The 13,803-nt window shown below is 42.5% G+C and overlaps 1 protein-coding gene across 4 annotated transcripts in view; it reads right to left on the bottom strand.

Annotated features, from left to right (window-relative positions):
- The window catches only part of Cd86 (CD86 molecule), a 60,948-nt gene that overhangs the window by 25,694 nt on the left and 21,451 nt on the right, over positions 1 to 13,803 (bottom strand). For 3 of the 4 annotated variants that reach the window (XM_013515236.1, XM_013515234.1, XM_013515233.1), the window contains one exon: positions 1,849 to 1,898. In XM_013515236.1, the coding sequence (XP_013370690.1) occupies positions 1,849 to 1,894 (46 nt within the window). In that variant the 5' untranslated portion in view covers positions 1,895 to 1,898. Of the gene's footprint in view, positions 1 to 1,848; positions 1,899 to 2,864; positions 2,961 to 13,803 lie in introns of those variants that run through there. The other variant, XM_013515237.1, reaches the window with a different exon arrangement.

The raw sequence follows: 13,803 nt of genomic DNA, 5'->3' as shown, positions 1-13,803 counted from the left end.
TGCAGGGAAGGCAGAAGATGGGCTGGTAGGAGCTTGTGAATACGGACAGGGCAACGTGATAAAAGCCGCTGGGGTCCCGGAGGAGAAACCCTACCACTTCAGAGTGATTCACTAGCAAGTGTTGGGAGAAGCAGCTCAATACCATGGCCCAGTGACTGAATGCTGCAGCTATCCTGTTGGTGTGAATCCAAGCTCTGCCACTTGGTACGAAGCTTTGTTGATCTTGAGTACATTCCTTAACTTCTCTCTGTGTTCCTGTTCACATCTTAAATTGAGGAATAATCATAAGATCTAAAGCAGAAAGTTACTGTGATGTTTAAATGAATTAATATTTATAAAATGCTTAGAATAGTACCTGGCACAAAGACACATACACACATACACACACACACATGCATGCACGCATGCATGCACACATGCCATACTTCCCAGCACACCTCCAAGAGCTATGGTTGCAGGTCACTGGCCCTGGGAAGTGACGGCTGCTGCTATACCTAGGTTGGTGACATGATCGCTTAGAGATCTGTACACCTCACACCCTTGGACTTAGCAAACCCTGGGTTAAGCAGCAAACAGAAATCACAAAAAGCTTATCCCACACAGCAGTGAGCTGAGGTGCATGTCTCCATGCTAGTCTGGATTCTCCTTGTCACCCACAACAGGCATGGGAACAGTAGCCAAGGGCCTGTTGTTCAAACGCATGGAGGAAGAGACTTCATGGTGGGGCTGGTTAGCCAAGAGGCAGCGAGACAGAGTGCCCTAGATGTGCTGTAGCCAAACCCCAGCCTTAGCTGGCCTCTGATGTGCCTCATACCGTGCTGGGGTGGCTTCGACCTCAGGGCTCTGGGTGGAGAAAATGAGCATCTGGAAGGGGTGGGTCAGGACAAACTAAAAGGCACAGAGCTACAGGACATAGGGCTGGGCCTCAGCCACCAGAGTTTAAAGATGAAGAAACTGACACTCAAAAAGAAGCAGCAAACAGGGAAGGTCTGAGTTTTGTGAGGTCTGATACTTCTAAAAACATTTGGGTGGAGGGATCAGTAAATAAAGGTTGCCCAATTCAAATAAAAATGCTCACGGCCACTACAATGTCAGCAGACAGTAGAAGGTGACAGAGGGAAGAGCTGCAGTAGAACAAAGGCAGTGGTCTTACCTCATTGTGGTTAAAACAGCTTACTTATTCAGATCTCATCAAATCGAAAGATACGGGAGTGTGCTGCTCAGACTGGCCCTCTGTGGGCTCTTAAGGGGGATTTGGAAGGGACTTGTGCTAGTGGAGGGCCCTGAAATGTCAGCTTCATTAGCTTCGTGGTAAGCCAGCTGACATGATTAACTGAAGGGCTGCAGGTGCTAGTGAGCTGTCACTATAATCTGTGGGTACGGAGTAGTGGGAAAGGGAGTGGTCATGGGAGAGGGAAGGCAGAAGCAAACACTATAACAGAAGAAGGCTCTTGGAAGCCCATTAGCTGTTTCCTAAGGGCCTAAGAATTCCAGAAATGGGACAGAGAAGACCAGAGAGGGTGTATGTGGAGGAAATATACACGCACTCTCAGCTGGGAGCCATTGCATGGGCCAGTCCACCCTACTTTGTTCATCCAGGCCCCTTGCGGGTGAGGTGGCAGGGGAGGGCTCTTTCTCAGGTGAGGCCTGCCCACTATCACTGGACACTTGGTCTTAGTCATGAGAGCAGAACCTTCTCCAGGAAAGACTTTTGGCCACAGTATTATGCAACGTAAGTCATATGTGAACAAAACTCGCCATGTCCCCAGGAGGATTTGCATTGGTCAGACCTGTTGGGTGATAGTGGAAGGATTTTGGGACTTTACACAGACAAGAAAAGTTTCTTACCAGAGTACAGGAGGGTCATCAAAACGAGAATGATACCTGGTCCCATGGTGCTAGAGTCAAAAAAAGAAAAGATAAAACATGGTTAGAAAGTGAAATTGTAAATCAGTGTCCAGCAAAGTATGAGCTGGAAGTGGAGTCTGGGATTCACTTGGGTTCCCAGGGGTGGCAGAAGCAGACAATGCTATGTGCGTACCAAAGCCATTTCCTTTCCTATCAGGTCCAAAGAGAGGCTACATTTCCCAGCTTCCCCTGCAGTTAAGCAAGGTGTGTGACTGGGTTCTGACCAAGGAAACTGGGTAGAAAAGATGGATGTTACTTCCAGCTATGGCCGCTAAGATGCAGGGGATACAGAGAAAAACCCAAAGGTCTGAAAGATGGCAAAGACTCACAGTAGAAGAGGCTTTGCTCAACAACTTGGTGAAACAGCTCTTTCCCAACAACTGACCCAAACTGGCCTGTGACATTAGTAAAAATTAAACTGTGATAGCGTCAGGTAATGAGACTGTAGAGATTATTTACTTCTTTTGAAGGGGTTAAGATACAACCTATGGAAGATATTTCTGTTTAGAAATCAACCCTCCAATGATTTTCAAACTTGAATGTGTGTTAAAATCACCTGAGGAGCATGTGAAGTAATTTCCTTGGCCTCATCCACAGAGCTTAATTAGCTGGGTAGGAAGGAAGGTTGTGAATTTGTATGTCTAACAATTGCCCAAGTCATGATAATGCTTTGAGAACCACTGCACCAGCACATTCCTTTCATCGGCATGATGGAACCAAAAAAAAAAAAATGATCTGCATTGCTTTTTAACCACCATCTTTGATTCCTTTCTTTCTCTTTCCTCCTCCTTCCCCTCTCACAAACATACTCAACTTATACCAAAATGGCGGTAGAGTGTCTCACAAGGAAGCTGAGAATAGGGGAAGGACCAATACTAGAAACATCTGGAAAGCCAGGCAAATAAAGTACAGGAATATAACATGGAGCCAGGGACAAGGCCAGCGCATACACTTACCACAGAAATCTGCCTACTTTGCAATGGGTTGGCTATAAGCTTGGCGTATAAATTTTATTTTGTTTGGTTTTGAGACAAAATCTCAGTATATAGCTGAGGGTGGACTGGAAATCATGATCTTCCTGCCTTGGTCTCTCAAGGGTTGGGATAGTGGTGTCCACTACCACATCTGGCTTGCTTGTTGATTTTTGACAGCTAAGGTGAAAAGGAAAACCCAACTGATGAATTAATTCACAAGCCTGTCCACTAATTTACAGGTTGGTTGACAGAAGTAAACCAAGGCTCAGGAGAAGATACACAACTATTTTTTATCCAATAGCAGAAATTTCTTCCTTTGGGGTGGGAGCAGTTGTTGAAAACTGGCCTTGATCCTTTGGGCCATGCTAGACACCCTTTCCCTCTGTCCCATAGCACCCAGCACAGAACACTGAACTAAAAGCATCTGTGTTAAGCTTCTTCCCTTTCTTTTCTAATTAAGTTGACTGACTTGATGATACCTATATAAGAAGTAAGGTTAAAAAGTAAAGGTGATAAATAGTAGAAAGCAAGTCTCTCCCAGCCCTGCTAGCTTTCTTCTGTAGGTGCAACTTTATTACCTGTTACCAGTTTCTTATGTCTCAGTGCAGTTAGTTCAGATAAAACAACCAAAATGAACACATAAATCTATATTCTAGTCTCATTTTATTTTTAAACACAAATAGTAGCATTCGATACATAGCCTTGCATATTCACCATGATCTTGGAATTGTTCTGTATAAGCACACAGTATCTTCACACTAACAATTTCATGCTTTTCTACTGTATTTTATTGGAGGGCAATAACTTATTTTGCCATACGCTGCAGATGGATATTAAGGTTGTCCTTTTAAAATGAACATGCCTTATTATGTCTGAATATCTTTTCCAATGTATAAGAAATACTATTCCCTTTCCAGGTACTGTCTATACATTTCTTTTGCCCACTTTGAGTCTTTGGCTTTGTAAAAAACGGATTTGTAGGGAGCTCCTTTACATATAGGAAATTAGCACTTCATGACAAAGTCACAAATGTATTCAGTCCCTGAAATACATATTTGATATGTGAACTGAATGGCTGGCTCCCAGTTGCTCTCTCCCTTGAAGTAATTTCAATAGGTTTTAAACCAGGCATGGTGGTGGCTCCTGGTTATCTGTTGAGCCAAACCTGACACCACCCCAGGGTTCAGCCTGGAAAGTTGATTCCTGTATACTTCCTCATGCTGAATCACTAACAGCATCCTATTCATCACAGAATCTGAGCACTGTGGTCCCTTTGAGTCTAAATTCTCATCTAAAAATACGGATTTTTCCTTATTTGCAACCTAAAAATTAGTTTGCTTGACCTAACCAAAGACAATTTTTTCTGAGATGACATTGCAAACAGAGAGAAGAAAGCAATTATATTTTGCTATAATCTTAACAAATAACCGTTAATTCAAATAATTACCAGAAATCAGTATGGTCCTAGGAGATCTTGGATAAATAGTTCTTGTAACTCACACAGTGGGGAGGGCACTGCTCCTGACCTGGAAGTCAGTAGTGTTTTAGTTTTTTCTCTTTGGAAACTCTCTTCCCCTGGGTTAGAAATGGTCTTTTTTCACTTCCTCTCACTGATACTGGCTTTGTCCTCTGAAACTATCCAGAGAAAGCCTACCACACTTCAGCCTGCATCTTTCTTTGAAGATTCCAGGATAGCAGTCATATCCCTCCTCAACATCCTAGCCTGGCCCAGCAGTGACAGTCCTTCCAAGGAATATCACTAACATTAATTTAAAGACTGCACACTATCCTGGAAAATATTTTGGACACTTAGTTTGTCAGCAACCTTATTAAAATAGGATGTTAAATACTTAACATTGACACGATCCTCTATTATACAGTATAAACGTCCCATGTGAAGAATGCCCCTCAGCCCTAGCGATGATGTGACGGCGTGGGATGCAGGTGAGGAGGCAAGGGCTGAGTTAGAAACGCACTTCCTCTGAAGTTGTTGCCTCACAAGAGGAGTAGAAACGTCACTGTTTCCTCAGGAACAAACTCCCACCCCCAACCACAAGTCATGGCTTTCTCCAGAGAGCCAAGAAATGGAAACACTTACTTTTAGAGGGAGTGTGTAAAAAGGGGAATGGGAGAGGAAAGAACCTAAGAGTTTATAGGGGGATTCTCTGAGAGGAGGTTTCTGTCAGCTATGAATAGAATAAGATCTGTGAGGCAGGTGAACCAGTCAAAAACCTAAAGAAAGTAGGCTTCACATAAATACTTTCATTCAAGAAACCAAAGAGCTCTTGGTGTACATCATTTTCACTTTACATGCTCAGCCCATTGTAGAACATTAGTAAGAGTTGGGTGAGACATTAATTGCACTGTTGTCCCTCATGATGAGATGAGACTACTCGCCCCCATATCACAGATGAAGAGCCAGTGTTTGAAAGAGGTTAGGCAACTTGCCCTTGGTTATCCAGCTTGTAAATGGTAGAGTTGAGATTGAAATCATCCAGCTCCATTAATTTATAGTTCACACCGGCAGAGCCCCTTTTAAAGTGCCAGCCAGCTGAAGAGCTGGGTTGCAGAAGCAAGCAGGAATGTCAGCTTCCATCTGCTCCCAGAGCCAGCATCTCCAGGCCCAGGCATGACGGTGGTTCCCGGAATTACAGTGGGACACTCAGGTTGGGATTTGGGTAGAGGGTCAAAGTGTTACATGGCTATTCTGAGCTGCCATTCATTCCACAAGCATTGCTTGGAAACCTACCACATTCCAGGCAGAGAGAGCTCTTCTCTGATCTAACCCCAGACAGGTAATCAGATTCCTGGTAGTGATGGGGTTCAGGCACACCTAGAAGCGCTCTGTGGAAATAGGGATCTTGCAATAGAAAAACGGAAAAAATATCTTTAGTGTTTCAGATCTGAAGGAACATGTGGGATCTAGTAGGGGCAAAAGGTAGATGAGGGCATATGAGGTGGTGGTGGCCAGAAATTCGGTGAGACAGGGAAGTGAAGACATGATAAAACAGGAAGCGAGAGAAGGGTCCCAAGGTAGTTTCTACTGCAGGGAGAAGTATCTAAGTATCTAAGTATCTCACAACTTTGTCTGGAACTTTAGTGGCACTCAGAATGCCATGAGAACTGCTGATTCATTAGCTGGTATCTCGGGAAGGTTATGCATTCAAATGTCTTTTAGGCAAACATTTACTGGGTATATTCACCATCAAGTTAGTCCTAAAGGTTTTGAGAGATAAAAGGATGTGTAGGTTGTGGTCTCTCATCCAGTACTAAAAAGAAAGCATGTCCATGAAGAACGATAAGTCAAGAGAAAGGCAGCAACACTTATCTCCCAGGGCACGTGGAATCCTGACTTCAAGCAAAATAGGAGATGCCACAAACTCCATGGAGGAAAGACTAGGTCTACAGCAGTAGGGCATGGCCAGTTGCCTCTGCCAGTGCATTTTTGTGGCTGGACAAGCCAGGCTTGCTGGATGGATGCATCCACTGGTGGGAGGAGAGTGGGGTCCAGTAGGAACACCAGCTGCCTGAGGCCTTGGCTCACCCCTGGGTGTGACGTGCTGCATGAAGTGCTTCTCAGAGGCCCAGAACCTGTAGCTATATATGTAGAGCAACTATTAGTTTCCTTGAGACATGGGAGGAGGAATAGGGTAAACTCATTTCCCTTTTTAAAAAGACAGTTTCTGCACTCCAAAATAAGAAGGCAATTGGATGCATCTGAATTTTAAGAAAGCTGTGGAGCAATATAGAGAAATGTGAAAGCAATACAATCAATACGAGAACAGTTATTAATCATTTGTGTGTTTAGTAGTTCAACTAATATTTATTTATTGAGTCAGTCACTGTGCTTGGCGTTGGGAATCCAGAGATGAGAAAAACCAGACACAGCTCCTCTTGGTTGTATACAGTTCAGTAGAGGGGCAAGACAAAGATCAAATGATCCTATAAATAAATGTGAATTATAAGTATGATAAGCACAACAAAAGAGAAAAGTGAGTATCTTGGTACTTTGAGGTCCTAGCCATGGGACCAGTCTAAAGTGAGATTTAGGGAATGACGTGGTAGGTTAAAGGGGGGCATATACTCTTTACTACTCCCATGAAGAGTGGAGTCTGAGCTCCTCTCCTTCAATCCAAGCTGGCCCTTAGTGACTTTTTAATTAATAGAATGAAGTAGCAAGAATATTTTGGGAGTTTTGAAACTAGATCATAAGAAGACTTGCAAAATCTACCTGCCTCTCTTGAAATATATTTTTTGGGGACTTAAGCTCTCCATGTAAGATATTCTGTTACTCCAACTCCACAAGGCAGGAAAGGCCATGCGTAAGTTTGGGTCAATGGTCCCAGCTCAGCGCAGCCTCCCAGCCATCTCTGCCATGCTCCCAAACATGCGAATATAACCTGGGTCCTCCAGACCAGGGGTCAGCAAACTGCAGCCTGCAGACCAAATCTGGCTTCCTCCTATTTTTTTCTGTTCTTTCTTTCGTATCTTTAAAAAATTAGTATGTGTTTTAGTCACTTTCTATTACTGGGACAAAAAACCTAATATCCACAATTTAAAGGAAGAGAGCTTTATCTGAGCTCATCGTTTTTAGAGGTTTCAGTCCACAGTTAGCTAGATCCAAGGAGGGGCGGCACACTAGTAGACTATCGTGGAGGACAGCTGCTCAAGAAAGTTCTATTGGAACACAGCCAGACTCATTCAGTTACATCTATTGCTGCTGTCACACCACAGTGGCAGAGCTGAACATCTGTGACAAAGGCTACTATGGCTTGCGAAGCTAAAAGCATTTTCCATCTGGCCTTTTATAGAAAAAGCTGCGTGATCCCAGCTCTAGTTCAGCCTTGTCTCATAGTAATACAATGGAAGCCATGAATGCAAGCCATATTTGAAAATTTCTAGAAGCCATGGTAACAAATTAAAAAGAAATAGGTGACATTAATTCTAATAATATATTTTAATCCAATATATCTAAGATATTATAATATCAACATATAATCAATATAAAAGTTACTAATGGATGTTTTAAATTCTTTTTTGTACTAAATCTTCAAAAATCTTGTATTTTACACTTAAAACATAGCCTCATTTAGGACTAGCCACATTCCAAGAGATCAAAGCCACCTGTGCTTGGTGCCCACTGAAGTATACAGTATGTGTCTAAACAGTGTGTCTCTAGACCAGCCCATCCATCCACTCAATACCATGAAGGTACTTCAGCTGATGGCCGTGAAGAGAAGAAACACTCTGAGATCTGCTCAAATTCCTGACTGACCTACAGCACTGCAACAGAGGAAATACTTATTGCTTTAAGCTGTTACATTTGAGGGTTGTTTGTGATACACCAATATGTAAACCAAACAGATCTAGTAGGTGCTAAGTAGTAAAGGGTTGGGGGAGGGTGGTGGGTAGGAAGGATTCTATGCAAAGGAAATAGCATATAAAATGCACTGAGGCAGGATGGCATTTGTACCTGAAGGTACAAATCAATCAGGCTAAACACAGAGCGAGGCGGAGACAAAGCTGAAGAGGTCAACAGGGGCCAGACCATACCTGCCTTATTGGTCAGTTGAGGATCTGGGGCTTTGTTCTTTTTTTTTTTTTGGTTTTGGTTTTTCTCTGGTACCAGGAACCGAACTCACGACCTTGCGCTTGCCAGGCAGGCACTTTGCCGCTGAGCTAAATCCCCAGCCCCTTTGGGGCTTTGTTCTGAAACCAGTGTGAGCCATGGCAGAGAAACAGCCTAATCAGGTCTGCATTTTGAAAAACTGCCTCTGGTTTTTGCCTAGCAAATGGACAGTAAAGGAGCCAGACTAGTGTGGGAAGACCAGCCAGCTGCCCACTGTTGTCACTGAAGTGACCAGAGATGGCTGTTTGATCTAAGATGGTACTAGCAGAAGTGGAGATAAATCACTGGATCATGAAATAGGATTATGGTCAACAGAATATGGTGATGGATTACATGTGGGGATAAGGACAAAGTATTGATCTATTCATTCATTCATTCATTCAACAACTGAGAGCCAAGAATCATTCTTAACAGACTGATAACACTGTGCCGTAGGAATCTCTGGTTTTTAGTTTTTCACTTTCACATTGTTAGTAAAACTATGAATGAAAACAACAAAATAATACTTCTGTTTTCAAATGTGCAGATGATGAGGCCAGCCTGGGCTACACAATGAGTTCAAAGCAGCCTAAACTGCATAGCGAGACCCTGCCCCCAAAAACGAAACAACCAAACAAACAAAAAGCCAAAGGTCAGTCAGCTGAATAAATATTCACAAAACCTCAAAAGAAAGATTATTATGAACTAAATGAATGTCAATGAGGCTAAGTTAAAGATCCACAGTTAAGTTTTAAAATAACAATTGTGTAAGAGGGACAGGAGGCTGTAGAGAAATAGCTTATGCACGGTAAATATAACATCACAGGAATGTTAGTGTAGCGTGACTAACCAAAGTAAGTTCAATCCTCTCTTGGGTGGGGGCTGCTGGGCACCAAACTCACCCATGAAAGGCAAATGCTCCAGCACTGAGCCACACCTCCAGCACAATTAATTCAGTCTTACCATAAAATGCACTCGCTGTATTCTGTGCTAATCAGACCACATCACTGTGGTATCACGTTTGGTGAGGCTGGTTGTACTTGACTGACACTGATGAAGTTAGAGTTTATTAAGTGAAAGGGCAGTGCAACTCACTAGGGAATACTGAAATTAGGTCAAATGAGGAAGATTAACAAGACCGGGGTTAATGAACCTGAAGAAGACTACAACTATATGATGGTCATGTGCACACATTTAAGGGCCCTTCATGAGAAGGCACACATGCTCTTACTGAAGGGTAAACAGTTCTAAAAAACTGGAAGTCACAGGGAGCAAGATTTCAGTTCCAGCAGATGAAAGCTTTTGATAAAGAGCAACAACCAAGGACTGGACTTTCTTGCGAGGTAATGAGCTCCCCATCACCAGCACTGCTCGAGCAAAAGCAGGGTAATAATGCAGAAGAGACATTTCAGGGGGGATTCTTGAACTGGTTGTGTGGTTCAGCTCCTTAGCTTCTAAGTTTAACCCCTGAGATTCTCATTACATTCCCAGGAAAAAGGAAAATTAAAGGAGAACCCCTGGAACCACATTATTATCACAGATCCTGAGTCCTTTCCTTTCATTTTATGTAGTAGACAGTATGGTGCATTCAGAGGATCCCTTGTGTCTGGGAGAGTCTGTGTAGCTGACTACTGATGATTCAGGACTTCTACAGCCCTGAAGGGTGGAGAGCTGCTGGTGGTATTTGAGCTGGGCCTTGACAGGTGGCTTAGACTTGGTCTCAGAACTACCCTGGTGGAAGGAACAAAGAGATCCAAGCATGTCAGTGACTGCAACAGTCAATTTCTATTAGAGCAGATGAAGCCCTGCCCCGTATGGGCTCCACCTAAGTCCACTCATTCTGATACTTCTACTAATGAACTTTTCAACCTGGGCCACAGCAGTCACAGCTTTCCTTTGAGAGTTGCTCCCCTCCTTTAACAATTGCTAGCTGCCTAGAACTCTATGTGGTGGCCTCTGCCTCTGCCCTTGAAAGGTTTTGCAAGCTTCCAACAAGTCTTCCCTAGAAATGAAACAGATTTTCAAAACACACTATGCTGCATCCACAGTGGTGGGATCGAAAAACTACTGCCAGCTGGTGAACCACTTTGAAGTGTTGACTGAGCTTAACTGTTAAATATTTCAGCCACATTCTTGATGCATGTATATATGTACACACATAAAGGCATAGGACTAACCCTGTGTTCACCGTTTTTTACGAGTTTGATATTCTTCGGTAACTTTTTCCTAAAATTTTTCTTGTTGTGAGTGTTACTAAATTTAGTTATTATAAGACATTGAATCTCAAACAGGTTACATTGTTCTTAATCTCATTCTGCACACTTCCCTGCAGGATGAAGGGAGAGTGGTCATGGAACAGCTATGCTTCTAACGCAGAATACATTGCTAGTTCTAGAGCAGAGCTGTAGGTGAAGAGTGAGAAATAAAATGATAACTGAGCCTCTTAACTAAAATAAAGTTAAGATAGAGAAAATTAGGCTCTTCCTATGGAATAGAAGACATAGGTAAGAAACACATTTATGAGGGAAAAAATCAATCATAGAAATTATACAGATAAAAAGAAACATATGCCCATTTCTTTACCTCAAATCCTATATCAGTCCTTGGAAAATAGTGCCTACTGTTGGTTTAGTGTGCATAATTTCCAGATCCTCTCTTATACTTGTACATACATGTGAATATGAATTCTAATAAAAATGAAATTTACTATATATATATATATATATAGTTCTGCAACCTACGTTATAGAAGGTAGTCTGCTTTACTCAAAGCCTACTGATTTAAATGTAAATCGCATATTTAATAATACCTTCACAGAAACATTTACACTGGTGTCTGACCAAGTATTTGGGTGCCATACTATAGCTTAGCCAAGTTGCACATAAAATTAACCATCATGAGTCCACCCGTAAACAACTTGAAATCCGTAAACAACTCTGTAAACCATCTAAATCTCCAAATAAAGACAGTAAGATTATACACCTGCCTAACAGGATACAATTATCCTGTGTGCAACTGAAAATGCACTAACCTTCTCCCCAGAAGAGGACATAAAGTACAAGGATAAGGTTTTCTCTCTTCCTGTTTTTACCTTACACATTAGGATTGAACCCAGGGCCTTAACACAGAGCTACATCCCCAAATCTTTGTGAGATGCAATGTGATATTTTAACACACTTATACAACATGCAATGATCAAATCGGGATAACTGGTATAACTACCACCTCAAACTATTATCATTTCTTTGTGTTAGGAACGCTCAAAGTCCTCTCCACTACTGCAGCAAATTTCTGAAACACAACCAAATGCAATCATTTCTAAGGACATATGGAAATGGAGGGATGCCCATGGTGTTTCCTTAGGATAAAAGTAGAAAAGGTGAATGGACTGGAGAAGAGGTTGACTTTGAGAAAAAAATGGGAAATTAATTATTTTTAAGTAGAACAGAAGAGTTTAATGGGATTTAGAAAGACAGATAAGGAGTTTACATTTGATTCAATAGAAAATTGGGAATTTGGGGTTCATAGTTTGGAAAGAGAAAAATGATGTGATGAAAGTTTAAAGAAAATAAGCTTGTCTGTGGCCCGGGGGAAAAGACTGCTCTCAGCATGGCCAAGGAAGCCAATAGGAACGGCTCATGCAGCTGAGACGAACAGGAGGAGCCAGCGACCAGCGCTGGGAATGACAAGCACTGGGAATGAGCGATGCCTCGGCGGGAGCAGGGATCCTTCCACGAGTCTGGCGGACACAGGAATGGCTGGCTATGGCTATGTGCTACGCACCCTGAGCTCTCCTTCCCTGGAGATTTCTCTGCAGCCCATCTCCTTCTAGTGCAGCCTGGATTATCTGTCTGAGTCGGTTTCCCATCTCTCCTTGGAGCAAAGCCTCCTCTGACCTCCATCTGCAGAGAATTTTCTTATCTAATTTTTGTTTCCTTTCAGTAGCTAATCTTGCCCTCACCTATTTGGGAGCACGGCATTTCCATACAGAAATGAGGGCAGCAGAGTCAAAGTTGCACAGGTTTAAAGAAGAAAGGCCTGAGCAGATTCACACGGCACCGGGTGATGCCTTCACTCAACCTCTGATTTTGCAGTAACTAAAGTCTTAATATTGAGAGTACATTCCCCTCACTGGCCCAGAAGAGGAACAGCATGGTGAGAGCATTTGTTCTTCCTGTCCCCCAACAGCACGTTTGTGTACAAGACAGATACCCGGTTCTCTTAGCTGTCTCTAGAATCAGAACTTTCAGAGTCAGGGATCATTTTGATAGTTATCACGGCCATTTTTTCTGTTTTGCTAAACAACAAAACAAACATGCCTAAAAGTAAGTGCCACGCGAAGTTTTTTGGATGCCTGTCCAGGTCTGTGCATATCCGCTTAAGGGCTCTGTCTGCCAGGAATGAGGCCCTCAGAGCTCACCAGAGGGTAGCCATGTCCATCCTGGCCCCTTTCTTGTCTCAGAATCAGAATCACGGTCAAAGAGAGAAAAGCAATGTTGTAAGGGCACAGTTTGAGGGACAGCCCCCTTTCCCCATTCTGTGTGCAAGGCCCTACTCCAAGAGTTTGAAATTCCCACATTACTCATCCTTTGGGTCAAGGTATTTTTTTTTGAAAGCCCAAGTTGAAATGAAAATGTTGGCTGCGGGGTAAAAATGGGGTTGTTTTTGTTGCTTGCTATTTGCCATTAGGAATTAAATTCAAGTTAATTTGCATTAATAGGACAGGAACTCAGAAAAGAATCACATTTGTGACATGACTTTGCTCTTCTTCTAGGACCTCACAGCCTCAATCTCCGGGCCCACAGATACCGAACCTCAAGCCCTATATCGACCTGATTTTTGGAACATGGTGTTTGAACCTTGATTTTTCTCCTAAAGAATCATCTTTTCATCTTTCATGGTTTTTTTCCTTCTCACCCTAGCTCAATTTCATAAATCCTGTCTTCATCTCCACCCAGGAAGGGGCATCCAGTGTTCGGGGATTATAGAATGTTCAAAATATCAAAAACAAAGACATAGCAACTAACCAGTCAGCATAGTCACATAGAACTATCTCCTTTCCTTTCAAGTACTGTTATCAAAAGTCATGTTAATGTGATTACATAACTAGCATAATTTTCCTACTGGTAAAATAGAAGCTTCAAGAGTACAGCTTTCCTTTATGTCTTTTATGCTCCTTATTCAAAATGCAGTACCCAGGACATAGTAAGCCTTCAACAAACATATCCTGAATACATGAATGAACAGAGATTCATAAAAGCTTCCTTTATACAGTTAGCTCACATAAATAACATTAATGATATCTGTAGAGGC

This window comes from Chinchilla lanigera, unplaced genomic scaffold (assembly GCF_000276665.1).
Source record: "Chinchilla lanigera isolate Chin_1 unplaced genomic scaffold, ChiLan1.0 scaffold00026, whole genome shotgun sequence".
Lineage (NCBI taxonomy): Eukaryota > Metazoa > Chordata > Mammalia > Rodentia > Chinchillidae > Chinchilla > Chinchilla lanigera.
The sequence above is the reverse complement of the archived record's forward strand: the minus strand, read 5'-3'. Positions and strand labels throughout refer to the sequence as shown.